This window comes from Pongo abelii, chromosome 1 (genome assembly GCF_028885655.2).
Source record: "Pongo abelii isolate AG06213 chromosome 1, NHGRI_mPonAbe1-v2.0_pri, whole genome shotgun sequence".
NCBI lineage: Eukaryota > Metazoa > Chordata > Mammalia > Primates > Hominidae > Pongo > Pongo abelii.
In genome coordinates, this window is record NC_071985.2 from 133174791 (window position 1) to 133194231 (window position 19441).

Here is a 19441-nt window from a genome sequence, read left to right on the forward strand (position 1 = left end):
ACTGTTCTGTAGTCCTGTGAGTAGACCTCAGTCTTTTAGTGAGCTTATGCCCCTGGAGTGTGAACCTCACAACTGCTTCAAGGTTCTTCCCCCACTTAAGTGAAACAGGATGGCTAATGTGGGCAGGAGTTGGGTATTTCCCCTCCTCCAGGTCATGTAGGCTCTGATAAAACCCCAGCAGGTTAGGCTGCAGTTAGATAGTTGCCCCTGATTGACATAACTAAAAAACAATAATTTTTTCTAGTGATTCTAAGGCTGCTATTGTTTTTGTCTATGACCAGATATATGATATACAAAACTCCTTTTCTATAAATAATAAACTGCCTCTTAGGCGTTTCCCATCTGCAACCCGTCCATGGTGTTAACTTTATTTACTGCCATGTATCATGTCACTGCTTATCACCTCCAGCCTTGTTGAGTCCTGTGATTTGCAGGTTTTGAATATATGCATCAAACAAAGTGGTTGATCTGGGCTACAAGAGGGTGGGACTGAGGTAAAGTAGCTGGTTTTCTATTATCCAGATGCTAAGAGGAAGAGTGGAGACATGGGAGGGAAGAAGATTGTGTGGGCTGACAATTGTGTTTCTTAATTCAGACGTATCTGGGCTACAGGCAGTAGAATTTTTATCTCTACCAGTTGGTTCTCTGTTATCCCCAGTTTTCGGTATTGCAAATTAAATAATCCACCCAGTCATCATGATCAGTTTAATAGCAAGTTGGGAAAAGTCTTATCGTAGATTTATTCAGGTAGTGATATTTAAATCCAGAAGAAACATTTCTTCTTTGTTCTTTAAGCTTTCTAGGATCACGTGGAGTAAAACCTTTTGCTTTTATTGACTAGTTTATTATTCCCAATTAATAATAAAGAAAGCTATTATTTATTATCTTCCTTGTCAGATTTTGAGCTATATTTTCATTTTTATTTAAACAACATTGGGCCAGGCACAGTGGCTCATGCCTGTAATCCCAGAACTTTGGGAGGCCAAGGTGGGCGGATCCCTAAGGTCAGGAGTTCGAAACCAGCCTGGTGTAACTCTGTCTCTACCAAAATACAAAAATTAGTGAGGTGTGGTGGCGCATGCCTGTATTCCCAGCTACTGGGGAAGCTGAGGCAGGAGAATCACTTGAACTTGGGAGGCAGAGGTTGCAGTGAGCCGAGATCCTGCCACTGCACTCCATCTTGGGCAACAGAGCGAGATCTCTGTCTCGAGAAAAAAAAAACAACATTGAAAAGAGGGTCTTTGTTCCCTTATTTTTCAGGTAAGGAAGTGGAGGATTAAATGATTTGCCCAAAGTCTCACAGTAATTTGTAGAGCTGAGATTGAAATTCAGGTGAAACTTCACATATCACATTCTTTTTATCAGGTATGTTGAGAATATGGTTTGCTGAACACAGAAAGCAAGTAGTTATCTAGAATTATAGTCCTGTTGTGTAAAAGCTTTTATATTTTACTTTAATTATATGTGACAATAATGGGCTTTTACTCTTCTTTTTGAGATGGCAGTTTCTGGATTTACTTTTGGTACCTGCATACTTCTGTTGCACATTAGTTATGTGGCTAATTATCCCAATGGAAAAGTAACACAGTCATGCCATGGAATGATTCCTGAACATGGTCATAGTCCACAGTCTGTTCCTGTTCATGACATTTATGTGAGTCAGATGACATTCAGGCCAGGAGATCAGATTGAAGGTACCGTGCTGGGATTAACTGTTTACATTTTGGATTTCGCTCTTTTACTGTTTATTGAATCTTTATTATTATTTGATTTAGACGATTTCATTTAAATCTGTTTTCTTTTGTAAGATACTATCATACTTCTTATTTTTGGTTCCAGATGACTATATTACTTAAGTAGTCTGTGTATTCCCTATCCAGAACAGGCTTTAAAATAAGTTTTTATCGTTATTTACTATTTTTATTAATTGTGCTATCACTTCAAGAGAAAAATAAAGTTTATTTTATCTTGTTGAAAATATAATAAACCCTTGTCTTTCTTGACATCATATAATTTCAAGAACAATTCTCTAATTTCTCTGGTAAAATGTAGGCTGATTATTAAAGATAAATCTGTAACAGCATTTTGCAAACTTTATTTTTTGCAACTCTAGAAGTGCAAAATGTTAACAGGTACTCTGTTACATAGAGAGTATATAGAAAAATAAGTTTGGAATATTCTGTGTGATATATAATATACCTTAGAGTTCACACTGTACAGTAGGATATTAAATACCCTCAGAAATTTGCAGTAAAGAAACAAGTATTTACTTTCATCTAGTGTTTTTCTTTTTTTTAATTCAATAAGAATTTATTGAGTGTCACTATGAGCCAGACACTGTGTTAAATACTGGAATTCAAAAGAAAACACCTCATGTTTTTTCCTCTAATGAGGTTAAGTAAATATTTTTTTTTTAAACTTTTATTTTGGGTTCGGGGTACATGTGCAGGTTTGTTTATAGGTAAATTCCATGTTACGAGGGTTTGGTGTACAGATTATTTCATCACTCAGGTGATAAGCATAGTACCCAATTGGTATCATCTAGCATTTTTTAAACTAACTTAGCCTTATGGACTGCCCCTGGACCATCACCTATTTTTCTTTTCTCTTTGTGGAATGGCTATTAATGTCTCACAGAGTGAATATCTTATAGAACACAGTTTAGAGCTTCTTTGCCTATAGGATGACTCTTTTCTCTCCAGGAGTACTTTTGCATATGTAGACCTCATTGTAATTGTAACATACGACCTGTAAACATTTTTTTTTTTTGATATTACTAAGATTTTTAACCAACCCTTTTGTCTTTTTCTCAGTTACTTTGTCAGGGCATCCATTTAAAGGCTTTCTCCTAGAAGCGCGTAATGCTGAGGATCTGAATGGCCCTCCTATTGGCTCCTTCACATTGATTGACAGTGAAGTGTCACAACTTTTGACCTGTGAAGATATACAGGTTTGTGTTTAGAGTTGATCCTTGAACAATGTGGAGGTTACAGGTGCTGACCCCACTCCTGGGGAAATTGGAAATTTGTGTATAACTTTTGACTCCTCCCAGACTTAACTACAAATAGCCTATTGTTGACCAGAAGCCTTACTGATAACAAATAGTTGATTAACACATATTTTGTATTTATATGTGTTATACACTGTATTCTTACAATAAAGTAAGCTAGACAAGAGAAAAATCTTATTAAGAAAATAAGAGAAAATATATTTACTATTCATTAAATAGAAGTGGATTATCATAAAGGTCTTTATTCTCATTGCCTTCATGTTGAATGGGCTGAAGAGGAGAAGGAAGAGGAGTGGCTGGTCTTGCTGTCTTGGGGTGGGTGGAGGAGGTGGAAGGGGAGACAGGAGAGGCACCACACTGGTGTAACTTTATAGAAATACATTGTAATTTCTGTCTGACTTTTTGTTTTTTCGTTTTCTTAAAAATGTTTCTATATGGTACCAGTTCTTCCCTGCTTTGCTTTAGTTTCAGTGCTATATCATAGGAGGGTCCATGTCGTACAAGAAGGCAAAAGCAGCGTTGAATAATTGGAACCCTTCTGCCAGGTTGTCTAATGTCAGTTTGTTTTCTGGGACTGCTTCTTCTCCATAGTCCTCATCGTCATCTGGCACTGGTTTGGAACACTCACCATCAAGTCGTCTTCTGTTAATTCTTCTGTTGTGGTGTCTATTAGCTCTTGAATTTCTTGAAGATTCATATCTTGAAACCCTTTGTCCCCCACCTTTTTTTTGCCATATCCACAGTCTCTTTTATGATTCCTTGATTGGCTCTGTAAATCTTTAAAAGTCATGCACAACATCTAGATACAGTGTTTCTTCAGCAGGAATTTATTGTTTTGTGCTTGATGGCTGTCTTGACTTTTTCTATAACAACGATACTATCTTCAATGGTGTAATCCTTCCAGACTTTCATGATGTTCTATCAGAGTTCTCTTCCATAGCGTTGACAATCCTTTCCATCGAGTACTGTGTGTAAAGAGCCTTACATGTCCTTAAGACTTCCTGAGCTAGAGACTGAGTTAGAGACATTGTATTTGGAGGCAAGGAGGCTACTTTAGTGGCTTTGGTGTTGAGCTCATGGGGTTCTGGGTAGCAGGAGCATTGTCTAATATTGTATTAGGCTGTTCCTGTGTTGCTAAAAGAAGTGCCTAAGACTAGGTAATTTAATAAGGAAAGAGGCTTAATTGGCTCACTGTTCTGCAGGCTGTACAAGCATGGCACTGGCATCTGCTCAGCTTCTGGGGAGGCCTTAGGGAGGCCTCATGGCCTTTTACTCATGGCAGAAGCTGAAGTAGGAGCAGGCACTTCACATGGTGAAAGCAACAGCAAGAGAGAGAGAGTTGGTGGTGGGGGAGGTGCCACATTTTACAACAACCAGATCTTGCTCGCTATCTCGAGGAACAGCACCAAGCCATGAGGAATCTGCTCTCCTGACCCAAACACCTCCCACCAGTTCCCACCTCCAACACTGGGGATTGCAATTTAACTTGAGAGTTGGGTGGGGACAAATATCCAAACTATATCAAATATCAATAGAACATTTATTTATTTAGAGACAGAGTCTCTCTCTGTCATCCAGGCTGGAGTGTAGTGGTGCGATCTCAGCTCACTGCAGCCTTTGCCTCCTGGGTTCAAGTGATTCTCCTGCCTCAGCCTCCTGAGTAGCTGGGATTATAGGCGCCCACCACCATGCATGGCTAATTTTTGTATTTTTACTAGAAATGGGGTTTCATCATGTTGGCCAGGCTGGTCTCGAACTCCTGACCTCAAGTGATCTGCCCGCCTCGGCCTCCCAAAGCACTGGGATTACATGCATGACCCACCGTGCCTTTAAAAGAACCTTTAAAAGGCAGTCTTTTACAGGCAAGGTGCTTCTTGTCTTCAGAGGTAAAACGTCTATGGAGCTAATCCAGACAAAGGTTTCTTATTGTCCAGGACTTCTTGTAGTTACAACCAAAACACTGGCAGCTGATGTTTATCTTTTCCCTTCAAGGCTCGGGAATTAGCAGCTAGCAGCTTTATAGGTAAGAGCAGTCCTGATCATAAACTGACTGCATTTGCACAAAACAGTAGAGATAGCCTGCTCTTTCTTGCCTTAAATCCTGGTGCTTGCTGCTCTTCTTTACTAATAAGTGACTTTGTGGCATTTATTTCCAAAATCGGGCACTTTTGTCTGCATTAAAAACCTGTTTAGGCAGATACACTTTCTCCTCAATGATTTTCTTTTCTTTCTTTTTTCTTTTTTTTTTTTTGAGACGGAGTCACCCTCTGTCGCCCTGGCTGGAGTGCAGTGGAGTGATCTCGGCTCACTGCAAGCTCCGCCTCCCAGGTTCACGCCATTCTCCTGCTTCAGGCTTCCGAGTAGCTGGGACTACAGGCGCCCGCCACAACGCCCGGCTACTTTTTTGTATTATTATTATTATTATTATTATTATTATTTTTGGACGGAGTTTCACTCTTGTTGCCCAGGCTGGAGTGCAATGGCGGGATCTTAGCTCACCGCAACCTTCGCCTACTGGGTTCAAGCGATTATCCTGTCTCAGCCTCCTGAGTAGCTGGGATTACAGGCGTGTGCCACCACGCCTGGCTAATTTTGTATTTTTAGTAGAGATGGGGTTTCTCCATGTTGTTCAGGCTGGACTTGAACTCCCGACCTCAGGTGATCCACCTGCCTCGGCCTCCCAAAGTGCTGGGATTACAGGCATGAGCCACTGCGCCTGGCCTTTTGTATTTTTAGGAGAGATGGGGTTTCGCCGTGTTAGTCAGGATGGTCTCGTCAATGATTTTCTTAATGACGCCTGGGAACTTGCCTGCTGCCTCTTGGTCAATAGAAGCTGCTTCTCTTGTTATCTTGACATTTTAAAAGCCAAACTTTTTTTCTGAAATTATCAAACTATCCTTTGCTGGCATTAAATTCTCCAGCTTTAGACCCTTCACCTTCCATTTGCTTTAAGTTGTCATATAATGACTTTGCTTTTTCTCGAATAATGTTAGTCTATAAGTATCTCTTTCTTATAGCAATTCTTACACCTGCCTAAAAGCTGCATTTCCGATATGAGATGAAAAGGTCTTTCACAAAAAGTGTGAGGTTTTTGCATCTGTTGGCATAGCTGCAGTGACAGCTTCACGAATTTTCTTTTCTTTTTTCTTTCTTTCTTCTTTTTTTTTTTTTTTTTTTTTTTTTACAGTGGTTCTTATACTGGATTCATTTATCTTGATATGGTGTGCAACTGCAGCAGCAGACCTTAATCTACAGTACATATCAAGCAATTCAACTTTTTCTTGTAATGTCGTGAGTTTTCTCTGCTTCTTGGGAACACTTACCGCATCACTAGTGGCACTTCGTATGGGCCCCATGGTGTTATTCAAGGTTTACAGTAGTGCACAAAACACGATAAAAGCTGGGTGCAGTGGCTCATCCCTCTAATCCCAGTACTTTGGGAGGCTGAGGCTGGTGGATTGCTTGAGCTCAGGAGTTTGAGACCAGACTGGGAAACATGGCGAAACCCCGTCTCTACAAAAAAATACAAAAATTAGCTGGGCATGGTGGCATGTGCTTGTAGTCCCAACTACAGTTAATTTTGTGCAGTTATGATTTAATACTGCATTTTTACATTTGTTTATATGTCTCTGTGAATGGCACATGTGCGGTCTGTTTGTGTATGTATGTTTTGATAAATTTTAACTTTTTGTAATAGGTGTGTGCATATGTTATGGTAGTAAACGATAAAATAGACTAATACCTACATATTTTGTGCATTTAAGACATACCTAACTTTTTAATTTTTTCAATATTTCTAGCCTATGCAGTTTGTCTGAGTTTTTTCAAATTGTTGAAAACCTCCAAACGCTTTTCTACTGTATTTATTGAAAAAAATCTGCATATGAGTGGACCTATGCACTTCAAACCTGTGTTGTTCAAGGGTCAACTGTAGTTTGAAATTGCTCTCTGTCAGTTTTTTTTGGGATCTTTTCACTATAAGGTGGTGGTTGCAAGATAAGTGATGACATTAACCGTGTATTGTAAACATCTAAATGGATTCACAACAATCAGACTTTTTCCTTAATTTTACTTGCAATATGTTTTTACACATCAGCACCCTATAAAAGATGGAGTAGTTTGAAGAATTTATAGCTTGTGATGTTTTATATGAATATTGGCTCTTATTATATTAATTTTTGAAGGGTTTTAATATTGAAGACAGAGATCTAGAGTATGACAGGAGTCTAATTTTTTTTTCATTTATTTATTCATTCATCCACTTATTTTTACACCAAAAATGGTCCTGAATGGGAGAGATAGGTGATGGACAAGACTTACTCTTGCTGCTTGAAGAACTCCTTACTTTACATATAAGCACATCTATGAACACATAAGTAGAACAGTGTGATAACTTTGGTTAGAAGCATACACAGTGAGTGGGAAGCATAGCAGAGGGAGCCACACACAGCCTGGAAGGAACTGAGAGAGCTTCTTGGAGGAGGTGATCTTCAAGTAAGGCCTCAAAGAATGAGTAGGAGTTGGCCAGGTGCATGAAAGTGGGAAACAAGATTATTCTAGAGAAAGGAATTACTGAAATATCATGCTACGTATTTGAAGGCAGGAAGTTTTTCTCTTTCAAAGAATCTTCTGCATTCTATTTGTATCTATTAATGGAAGAGATATAAATTTATAATACACATGAAACAATGAGCAAGTTCTATCTAGTGTTAATGTACCCAGTGTTCACAGCTCTCTTCAGTTCTTAGATTTCTGTAGACTCTCATTTATTCACAGAGCCAGCTGCTAATATGTTCTCAACCAATCAACATTTCATTTATGGAGTGCCTGAGTCCTTCTTCTAAATAAAATAGTCTTCACCAGAATGCTAATGTCATGCAATGATAAATTACTTTGCAAAATGATAGAAGTTCCAGCCATGCTGAGCGACTGAATGGTAGCTCTTTTCCCTTTTATTTCAGGGATCAGCGGTGAGTCACAGAAGTGCATCTAAAAAAACAATAATTAAAGTCTACTGGAATGCTCCAAGCAGTGCTCCAAATCACACACAGTTTCTGTGAGTATAAGAGTTTATAATTCTGGGCCAGCCATGGTGGCTCATGCCTGTAGTCCCAGCACTTTGAGAGGTCAAGGTGGTGGATCACTTGAGCCCAGGATTTTGAGACTGGCCTGGGCAACATGGTGAAACCCCATCTCTGAAAAAAAAAAAAAAAAAGGAAAAAAAGTTTACAACTCTGTAACTACTAGTATAATTGAAACCATAATTAGTCTGTATCATTTTCTGTACCTATTGGACATTCATGCATGTAGGAGAGCTTTGGTGTAGTAATAACACCACCTTCCTGATGTAGGAGTTTGTTTTGCTTTTTACCAGTGTATACCTATCACCTAGCGCAGGACCTGCCACCAAATAGGAACGTAATAGACATTTGCTGAGTGAATGAAGTCTTGTACTGCCTTAATCCTAATAAGAGCTATCAATTAATACTTGAGTCTTTATGTTATATAATACTACTTTTAGACTTGCTCCTGTATTAGCATGAGAATACAAATGAAAGTCTTGAGATTTGGATGACTCTTACTCTTTTGCAGTGTTACAACTTGCAGATTAGACTCTCAGAAAAGACTGCATGCCTCTCAAATTATGAAACTCAGTAGAATTAAAACAGAACTTCTTCCTTATCCTACATACAAGGGGAAGTGGAATGTTATAATGCCATCTAATGATTCCTGAGGGGTGATATGGACATATATTTTAAGGGAAGGATTGCTATCCTGACATGACTGTTTTCTTCACTTTGTGCGTGGGTCCCCAACACACAGTAACACAACTCTGCACTGGTATGTTAGATAGAATGTGAAAGAGGGGGTGTGACCCCAGTGAAAGCTGATGGTTACTGATGCAGCCTCTATTATAGCTTCTTGCTGTAGTTGCTTGCTACACATGCCCTTTGGAAGAATTGAATATTGCACTCTGAAATGACTAGTAGTATGTTCTTCATATGCCAGGCAGTAGAAATCTGTGCAGTTTTGTCCCTGGGTCTGACATCATGGCTATTGTGAATATGCCCCCAAAACAGACAAATAAGAAAAGAGGGACAGAGGGAGAGAAAGCAATAAAAATTCGTCAAGTGATGGGGTGGGAGAGAGTGGTTAGAGATTTGCCTCAGACAAAATTAATAGTCCTGTTAGGTAGTAATTCATGTTTTTCTAGTTTAGTCTCTCTCTTTTTTTTTTCCTTTAACGTTTTGATCTGATTGTGACAGGACACAGTTAGGGTTCTAATCTCACTGGTATTGCATTTCAGAGTCACAGTTGTTGAGAAGTACAAAATCTACTGGGTGAAGATTCCTGGTCCTATAATTTCACAACCAAATGCATTTCCTTTTACAACACCTAAAGCTACAATAATACCTTTGCCAACGTTACCACCAGTTTCCCACTTAACCAAACCAGTAAGTAACAATTTTATTTTCTCTGTAGAGATGGGGTTTCACCATGTTGCCCAGGCCGGTCTCGAACTCCTGAGCTCAAGTGATCCTCCTGCCTTGGAGTCACAAAGTGCTTGGAATTACAGGTGTGAGCCACTGTGCCCAGCTTAAGCAACATTTTTATAGCTTCATTAAATGTAATCTAAATAATATGTGGCCAAATATAATGTCCATATATTATAAAATACAAAAGAGAAGGTAAACAAAATAAGACATTACATAGCAGTAAAGTGCTGTGCTTAGTTTTCTCTATGTGAGCAAAGAGGTAAATTTGTGGTTGGAAATTGTGGTTCTGTGTACTTTGTGTGGCAAAGTGCATAGAGAAGTAGCTGTGCTGGGTACTGGTAGCACGTTTTGGGGTCCTCTGTAGGAATCTGAAGGAAGCCTTCATTGCAACCTTTTGACTTATAGGTTAGAATGAAGGGAATGCAAGACCCTGAATGTTCAAGGTGTGGTCATGGCATTCACCTGTAGTCTCTTCTGGTAGTGGATATGTTTTTATTTGAAAATAAATCTGATGAAGCAATAGTTTTTTTCTTTCTTTTAAACACAGCCAGATATCAAATGAAGCTCTTAAGTTAAATTTAGACAAGATTTGGAGGAGATTTTTTTTTTTTTTAATTAAGTATTTATTGATCATTCTTGGGTGTTTCTCGGAGAGGGGGTTATGGCAGGGTCATAGGATAATAGTGGAGAGAAGGTCAGCAGGTAAACACATGAACAAAGGTCTCTGGTTTTCCTAGGCAGAGGTCCCTGTGGCCTTCTGCAGTGTTTGTGTCCCTGGGTACTTGAGATTAGGGAGTGGTGATGACTCTTAAAGAGCATGCTGCCTTCAAGCATCTGTTTAACAAAGCACATTTTTGCACCGCCCTTAATCCACTTAACCCTGAGTTGACACAGCACATGTTTCAGAGAGCAGGGGGCTGGGGGCAAGGCCATAGATCAACACCATCCCAAGGCAGAAGAATTTCTCCTAGTACAGAACAAAATGGAGTCTCCTATGCCTACTTCTTTCTACACAGACACAGTAACAATCTGATCTCTCTTTCTTTTCCCCACATTTCCCCCTTTTCTTTTCAACAAAACCGCCATCGTCATCATGGCCCGTTCTCGATGGTTGCTGTCTCTTCGGAGCTGTTGGGTACACCTCCCAGATGGGACGGCCGGGCAGAGGTGCTCCTCACTTCCCAGATGATGGGCGGCCGGCCGAGGCGCTCCTCACTTCCCAGATGGGGCGGCTGGGCAGAGGCGGTCCTCACTTCCCAGACGGGGCGGCTGGGTAGAGGCGCTCCTCACTTCCCAGACGGGGCGGCCGGGCAGAGGCGCTTCTCACTTCCTCCCAGAGGGGGTGGCAGCCAGGCAGAGGCGCTCCTCACCTTCCAGACAGGGTGGCCGGGCAGAGGCGCTCCTCACCTCCCAGACGGGGCGACCGGGCAGAGGCGCTCCTCATCTCCCAGACGGGGCGTCCGGGCAGAGGCGCTCCTCACTTTCCAGACGGGGCGGCCGGGCAGAGGCGCTCCTCACTTCCCAGACGGGGCCGCCGGGCAGAGGCGCTCTGGAGGAGATTCTTGAAGTGGTGATATAACTCTTAGATCTCATTTCATTAAGGTCAAAGAGTCCTAGGGAATTGTATATGCTGAACAACGGAAAATCTCTTGTAAATTCATCAGTTAGAATTTCATCTAGACCCTCTGATTCAAAAGATTTATAATTGACAAGGCACATCTTGGAAAGTGTTATGCATATTAGAAACATTAGGAAGAAGGGTTTTACTGCAGGAAATTCTGATAAGTTAGACTTCTTAATTCAGAAGTGGATACAATAAAAAAAAAAAGGTGTTGAGAAAGGTGGTTTCAGTTGAAAGAACAAACGTGGGCCTAAATACTGACTTGCCTAATTTTCGTGTGTCTTTGGGCAAATTACTTAATTTTCAGTCTCAGTTTCCTCACCTATAGAAAGAGATGTAATAATATTTAGCTGTTAGTATCACTGTAAGAATTAAAATAATGAATGTAAGTTTTCTATTACTGTGTCTTGCATTTAATAGATATTCAGTAAACATTAGTTCCTTTTCTTTTTCCTTCTTTTTATTATCCTTTTGTACCTTTTTATTCACATAGAGAAGACAAAGTAATGCGCTTTGCTCCTTATTTTGTTTTGCTTCTCTTCAACATCTTATAGCATATGGGCACTATATTTGATTACATTATTATGATTGTTGCACTTTTGTTTGACCATACAATTAGATCTGTTATTTGTACTAGCTCTCAGTTTAGGCTTAATCCTTATTTAATTAAAAGCTGCTTTAGGGAAATACACAGTCAATTTGGACCTGAGCTTCCCAGTAGGAATCTGTTGACAATATTGTTGTCTTTCCATATATTCAATCAAAGGCTCTTGTTGGAACTTTTATTGTGTCTTTGTGCCATGTTTATAATCTCTAATTATAGGGAGGTTCATTCAGAGTCAAAGGTTTATAGCGTTTTTAGAGCTCGAAGATACCTCAGGGTCTATTTCTTATAGTTTTCTTGTTGTGTAGTTGAAGGTTCAGGGATCCTGAGAGAACAAGTCCTTTGGCAAACATGATGTAGGGAAGGGGAGAGCAGAGACCAAAGTCCAAGTTTCTTAGTTCCCCAGTGGCCTGTTCTCTTCACCCTAGTGTGACCTGTCTTTACATTTCCATGAACTCTAGTTACATAATGTTTAGCTCTCTTCTGAAATTTACTGTCACAGCATTCGAACAAACTCTGCTCATTTATCAGATTATAACAGCTGATTTTTTTTTTCTAAGACTCTTCGTCTTATATTCCTTATCAAGAAGCTCTGGAGTAAGTCATCTGATTGTTGTATTTCTCCCCCCAATAAATTACTACGGTTATTTGGAATACTGGTAAATTGGGGCAACCATTTTTTTCTTATATCATTTTAGTATGAAATTTGAATCTGAATTCTAGAAGCAGAATCCACAACCTAAATATAATAGCTTGCTAAGAATTTATTTGTTTGCTTTTTAAAACTTCATCTCTGAGAACTAGAGGATACCGTTTAGGCAGGAATGTTAGTGTCATTTAAGTCTTAGGGACTGAAATATTACCTGAAAAATTTCTTAAAACTTATCAGAAACTTTGCTCCAAAACATACTTAATGTGAAATGTTTTGTGTATTACAGGAGCTTTAATACTCTTGCACAATTACAGCCCAACAAGTGTATGTTTTCCAAATTTTAATTAAAATTAATTAAGTTTAAAAGTTCATAACCTAACTACTGCTCCGATCATTTTTAATTTGGGATGTGTCTTTTGTTTCCTTATTTGAATGCTTATTATGGAAAGGTATTCTCATTAATTTGGGAGCTACCCGTACTTGAAGGTAGTTATTCTTCTGTCATTGCCAATGAACTGCTTGTTTGATAATTAATATTTTTTTTTCCTCTGTCGTTTTTCTAGTTCAGTGCCTCAGATTGTGGGAACAAGAAGTTCTGTATTAGGAGTCCTTTGAACTGTGACCCAGAGGAGGTTTCCTGTGTCTTCTTGTCCTTCACAAGAGATGACCAATCGGTGATGGTTGAAATGAGCGGCCCCAGTAAAGGCTATTTATCCTTTGCATTGTCTCATGACCAATGGATGGTTGGTACCTCTCACTTACATAAGTGGTAACAAAAGGAGAATCACGGCTGGTTATCGTGGCTCATGCCTGTAATCCCAGCACTTTGGGAGGCCGAGGCAGGTGGGTCACGAGGTCGGGAGTTCAAGACCAGCCTGGCCGAGATGGTGAAACCCCACTTCTACTAAAGATACAAAAATTAGCCTAGGGTTGTGGTGGGCACCTGTAATCCCAGCTGCACGGGAGGCTGAGGCAGGAGAATCACTTGAACCTGGGAGGCGGAGATTGTAGTGAGCCAAGATTGTGCCACTGCACTCCAGCCTGGGCGACAGAGTGAGACTCCATCTAAAAAAACCCCCAAAAAACAAATAAACAAAAAACCAAAAGGAGAATCACTGAAACTGTTTGTTCCAGGGTCAAATGATCATACAGGAGAAACTAAGTTAGAACAGATTCTAAGTTAAACGGCTTTGAGTACTGTATGATTTTAACAGTTGGGCAATTACTTCCAAGAACAGGCTGTCCTGAGGAAAGTTAGGAAGATCATTTTTTTTCCAGTGTATTTGCCATTTTATGTCTGTCTATCTCTTTGTGATAAAGCAGGAAATACAGTTAAGAAAAGTTGTTCTGCATAAAATGTCATGTTTTTTGTAATGCTTTTCAAACCAGAATTGTTTATTCAAGTGGCCAGAACTAAAGCATGTGTTCCTGCTCTTTTGTCCTATTTTAGTAGTCATCAGTGCATTTCCTAAACAGAGTATTAAACTTGTATATCCAGGCAGCATGTATTACAGTAGGCTCCTTTGTCAAATCAGCAGAAGGCAGCATTTATTTTAAGCCGATTCTCACTCACCCTAGGTAGTGCTGAAATGGATTAAATGATTCTGTAGATGGCAGCCTTGTGCTGTGGTGTGGAAGAGCAGAGGCCTGCATAAGCACACCACAGAGCAGGAAGAGTATTGTGGCCAGGACGTGTATAAGTCCTGTTCAAGCAGAGTGGGCCTTGGGGCATAGGGATGACCAGAAATGGAGAAAGTCCCTTAATAGCACAGGCAAGGGGTCTTGTCTTGAGAGTTTTCTTCTTATCAGGATTTAAACTTAACGCCACTTCTTTAGGGAATCATATTTCAGAAAAAGAAAAGGAACTCTGACATGGCTGTAATAGAAAAACTAATGCTCGTCCTGAAAGTGCACTTGATTACGTTGGTCCTGGAGCAGTGTTTGCAAATATTGTAAGATGCTGGATGTAACTAACTTTCTTTAGTAGGATACCATTTCAGTATGTATATATGACCTACATATTTCACTAGACACCTCTAGAATGCACTTCTATCTTCTTTCATTAAACAAAAGATATACCTTAAGTCTATGAGATACAAAAGATACCATGTACTTAAAAAAAAATATGAGAAATAATGAATCCTTCCCCTTCCAAGTTGCTTGTATAGGAAATTTTATACTTGCTCAACTGATGCACTGATTGTTCAAAACATTTTCCCCACTTCCTTTTATGATTGCCATCAGACCTGTAGCATGTTCTTTTGGATATTCTTAGTGTTGGCAAAAATGAACTACGTTTAGTGTATAAGGTGAATGAGGTTGAGTTGAAAATAAAATGTGACTATAAAGCAATAATGATAGGTGGTGGTAGTGCTGCTGTCATGTGAATGTGATAAAACTGGCTAGAAAGGAAATTCTGAAAATGAATCCAAAAAGGATTAACCTGTTGAATGAATGTATAGTTTCATTAAGGTTCATCTCTGAGTTACAGCACTCATTTAGATATATGCTCTAGTCACTTAAAAAAAAAAACACCCAACTTATTCCAGTCACTTTATAGCCAAGATTCATGCTATAGTATATGGATACATTTCCTTTTACTGGTTACATAAAACCTGTAAGCAAGAGGGAAAGACTATTACTGCATTCAGTATGGTAATGAGTAGCCCACAGGTAGGTCAGTTATTCTGTTCTAAATTGTAGGCACTGATGGCACAAAAGCATTTATCTCTAATTCAAGATATATTTATCTTACTTAGAAATCTTATCTGTTTCCAGTATAGTACTCATCAAAAATGTTTACAAAAAAGACTTAATTACGCAGGTGCAGTTGATTTACAGAGCAATCCTGTTTAATGATTAAAATAATCTGTACACCTGTTTGCCTAACTTGGGGGAAATGAATCATCCTCAAAATATATTTTTAAGTGGTTATTTCTATTTTTGGTTATTACTTTTAAAACTTTCAGGTATTTTTGTGACCTGCTATTTCTTTGGAGTATATAATGTAAATTTAAATACTGAAGGTATCTGATGTCACAAATACTCATTCGATAACCTAAATTATACCCCTTTTTCAATTTGGCTTGTAAATTAATGTTAGCAATTATTTTGGTATGTTAGACTTCATCACTAAAATCAAAATGTGTAATTTACCCTATTTCTGATAATAATGACTTGCTAATTTGTGAATTTTAACTTAATTTCCAAGTACAATAAGTCCTCACTTCATGTCGTCAATAGGTTCTTGGAGCCTCTGACTTTAAGTGAGGCTACATACAGCAGTTCCTTGAATAATATCATTTCCTTCAATATCATTTTGTTATGACATTGATGAGGAAAAAATATTGGCCATGTTGTATGTTGTTTTGCTTAAAGTCACAGTTTTCAAGAACTTACCTATGAGTTTAAGTGAAGATGTACTGTACATACCTCTTTCCTATTTGAGGTATTTTGTTAAATAATGTGAAGTCTATCAAGTATGCGCATTATTAGCTTCCTTCCTTCTCCTTCCACTGCGCTGTATCATCTTACTCCATACATGATCTCTCCATGCCCCAATTCCAGGATGTCCCCAATCCTGAACTCCCTTGGACTCCAGACTGTGATTTCCGGCTGCAGGCTGGTCTCGTCCAGATGTGTGTTCCTGGACAGCACAAAGCAACATCTAAAAGACTGAACTTTTTATTATGCCTCCTGATGTCTCCTTGTCTTCCCCATTCTTGGTGATTAGCAATGTTAGGAAAGCAGCCACCGTTGTTGATGGCTTGTTTCTTGTTGGGTACTGTCCTAGGCAATTTATAAACACATCATTTATTGCTGCCAGCATCTTCTTTGGTATTCAGAGAAATGTTGGTTTTGACTTGGATTCCTTCCTTTCATCCATCTTTCAGGTCCTTCCTTCTGCCATTTCCAATTTTTTGTTTTGAAAAGTTTTAAACCTCAATAAAAGTTAAAAAGATAGTACAGTGAACACCCATAAGCCCTTCACCTAGATTTACCACTTTATCTTTCTATTTCTATCTACCTCAGTTGGTTTATGTGGTGTATATAAATACATATTTTTTCTTGAATTATTTGAAAGTAAATTATAGATAATGATGACATTTCATCTCTAAGGTTTTCAACGTGTGTCTTCTAAGAACATGGACATTCTCCTACAATTACCACAATATTTTTATCACATTAAGAAAATTTAACATTAATTTTATGTAACAGACAATCTGTATTCCAGTTTTCCCAGTTGTTCTAATAAAGTTCTTTGTTTTTTAAAAATATTTCTTATTCAGGATCCAATCAGTTATTACTCAGGGCATTTAGTTGTTATATCTCTTGGATCTCCTTTACTTTAGAACAGTTACTTAATCCTTTTTCTTTTTTATAAATTAAATTCAGGCCAGTTATTTGTAGAATATTCTACAATTTATATAATAGATTTATGTTAAGACTTTTTGGCACAAATGCTACGTAAGGGATATTATTTCCACATCAGTGCATTATTTCAAAAGTTTCATAATGTCCAATGTTCTATTATTGATGATACTATGTTTGATCACTGGTGTCTGTCAGATTTCTGTATCATGAAGTCTATTTTCTTTTTGTAATAAGTAATACATGGGATGATACTTTGAGTCTGTATGAATAATCTGTTCCCCAATAGCTTGTAACTAGGTTTTTGCATTTATTGATGTTTCTCCTGTGAATCAATTGTTACATTTGTGGTTGCAAAATGGTGATCTGCTAACTTACTTATTAGCTGACATTCTTATGAAAATAAGAGTTTTCTTTTCTCTGCACTTGCCCTTCCCTTTTATAGTAACACGATGGACTAATGGGTTTCTTTTGTCCATTGTGTTGTAGTTTATTACCACCATTCATTCTTTTAGAGGGTCATATTGACCCAAATGCGGCCAATGGGAGCCCTTTCAAGCAGGCTTCTGTGCCCTTTTGATGTGTCTCCACCACTTTTGAGCATGTCTTTGTTTCTGGTGTAACAAGATGTTCTCCATTCATACTTTCATGCATTTCATCATTTCTCAAAAGAGCTTTATTTCCTTTTAGTAGGAATAGATCTAGAAATCAAGATTTGGGTGCTAATATGTTCACTGCTACTGATATCCAGGTACTTCTGATTCTATCTTTGACATACCTTTTTCATTCTCTTTATTGCATTGTCACTATCTCTGACTTGGCTTGTAGTTTTACTGTCTGCTTCCTGGGCTGCTGTAGTAACCCCTCATTAGTCCTCTTGCTTCCATGATTTCCTCTTCCATTTCATCCTTCACACAGCCATTGGAATTTTCTCCCCAAGCCACATTTAAGATCGTCTTGGCTGGGCGCAGTGGCTCATGCCTATAATCCCAGCACTTTGGGAGTCTGTGGTGGGAGGATTGCTTGAGCCCAGGAATTCAAGATGAGCCTGGGCACACATGGTGAGACCCTCATCTCTACAAAAAATCCATCAAAAATTAGCTGGGCATAGTGGCATGCAGCTGTGGTTCCAGATACTTGGGAGGCTGAGGTAGGAGGATCACTTGATCCCAGGAGGTCAAAGCTGCAGTGAGCTGTATTTGCACCACTGCATTCCAGTCTAGGTGACAGAAAAAGATCCTGTCTCAAAAAAAAAAAAAAAAAAAAAAAATTGTGTCAAAAATATCCCTCCAAACCTTTGGCAAAACTTTAGTAATTATAGTAATTATAGAATTATATAGTAATTACAGAAAAACTGTTCTTTTCTTAAAGCATGGTGCTCACTACTTTGGGAATACTTCTGGAATTTTCAGCCTTAGAGCTCTCTTTTTATCGTTTATATATTTTAGCTAGCAGAACTACCTGTTTCTTAAAATTTTCATATTTCTATATCATTGGTCCTAGAAGTTCTTCAACTTGGAAAACCCTTCCTTTAATCTCATCTTTACCTTGTCCTCCTATAAATATGTTTTATCTTCTAAGGTCTGCTTAATTACTGTCTTTTCTGATAAGCCATTTTCAATTCTCTGGCCATACATAATTTGTCTTTTCATGTCACTTTACCAATCTGTCTGCCTCAATAAAATATAGCTTTAGGTTATAAGAGCCGTATTCTTATAATAAAGTCATCTTTGTTTCTCCCACAGTGTCTAGCATAATGTTTTCTCATAGGATGCTCTCTAAATGCTTGACCTGAGAGGGGCAAACTGGGGAAAGAGTTTCAGTACAACCCAGGGATTTGGTGGAAGTTCTTATATGGTGTATTTTTATGCTTTCAAACTTGAGGTTTCTAGAACTGCCTGGAGCCTGAGGTTGGAGTAGCACCTTCACTTACTCTTCATTTGGAATAGTGAGAACTGAGAGTTACCTGCTGTCTATCCCCATCATCTTCTCTAATATTTGGGAGGTCTACTTTTATTGATTTTATTTGACTTCTTGTCCTCAGTTTGCCTCAAATCAACCATTATTTGTATTAAAGTTTTTTATGTAACAAAAGAATTTCTATGTCTCATTCATGATGGATATTCTAGAAAACATGCTTTATTTAAATCAGGGTTCAGGCCCAGCATGGTGGCTTACACCTGTAATCTCATCACTTTGGGAGGCTGAGGCAGGAGGATTGCTTAAGCCCAAGATTTCAAGACCAGCCTGGGCAATAGGGCGAGAATCCATCTCTACTTTTTTAAAAAATAAAAAATAAATCGGGGTTCAGAAAACATTTTCTGTAAGGACCAGATAGTAACTATTTTAGAGTTTGTGGGCAATAAGGTCTCTGTTGTAGCTACTAAACTCTGTTGCAGCATAAAAGCAGCCATAGATGATATGTACATGAATAAATGTGACTGTGTTCCAATGAAACATGGACATTGAATTTCAGGTTGATTTATTTTCATTTGTCATGAAACATTCTTTTTACCACTTAAGTATGTAGAAGTCATTCTTAAACTGTGAGCTATATAGAAACAAGCTTTAGGTTGAATTTGATTTGCCGGCCATAGTTTGTTGACTCCTGGTTTAAGTCATAATTGCTCCAAATTTCTTATCTTGAATTGGGCTAATTCTGATTTTACTGTAATATGTGTAACAG

At 38.5% G+C, this 19441-nt stretch overlaps 1 protein-coding gene across 2 annotated transcripts in view; it reads left to right on the forward strand.

The window, feature by feature from the left end:
• FRRS1 (ferric chelate reductase 1) overlaps window positions 1-19441 on the forward strand; it is a 60743-nt gene that overhangs the window by 16703 nt on the left and 24599 nt on the right. The window contains exons 2-7 of one of the 2 annotated variants that reach the window (XM_024256736.3): window positions 1261-1365; window positions 1499-1694; window positions 2814-2950; window positions 7972-8066; window positions 9318-9465; window positions 12948-13127. In XM_024256736.3, the coding sequence (XP_024112504.2) occupies window positions 1499-1694; window positions 2814-2950; window positions 7972-8066; window positions 9318-9465; window positions 12948-13127 (756 nt within the window). In that variant the 5' untranslated portion in view covers window positions 1261-1365. The remainder of the gene's footprint in view (window positions 1-1260; window positions 1366-1498; window positions 1695-2813; window positions 2951-7971; window positions 8067-9317; window positions 9466-12947; window positions 13128-19441) is intronic. The other variant, XM_063728306.1, reaches the window with a different exon arrangement.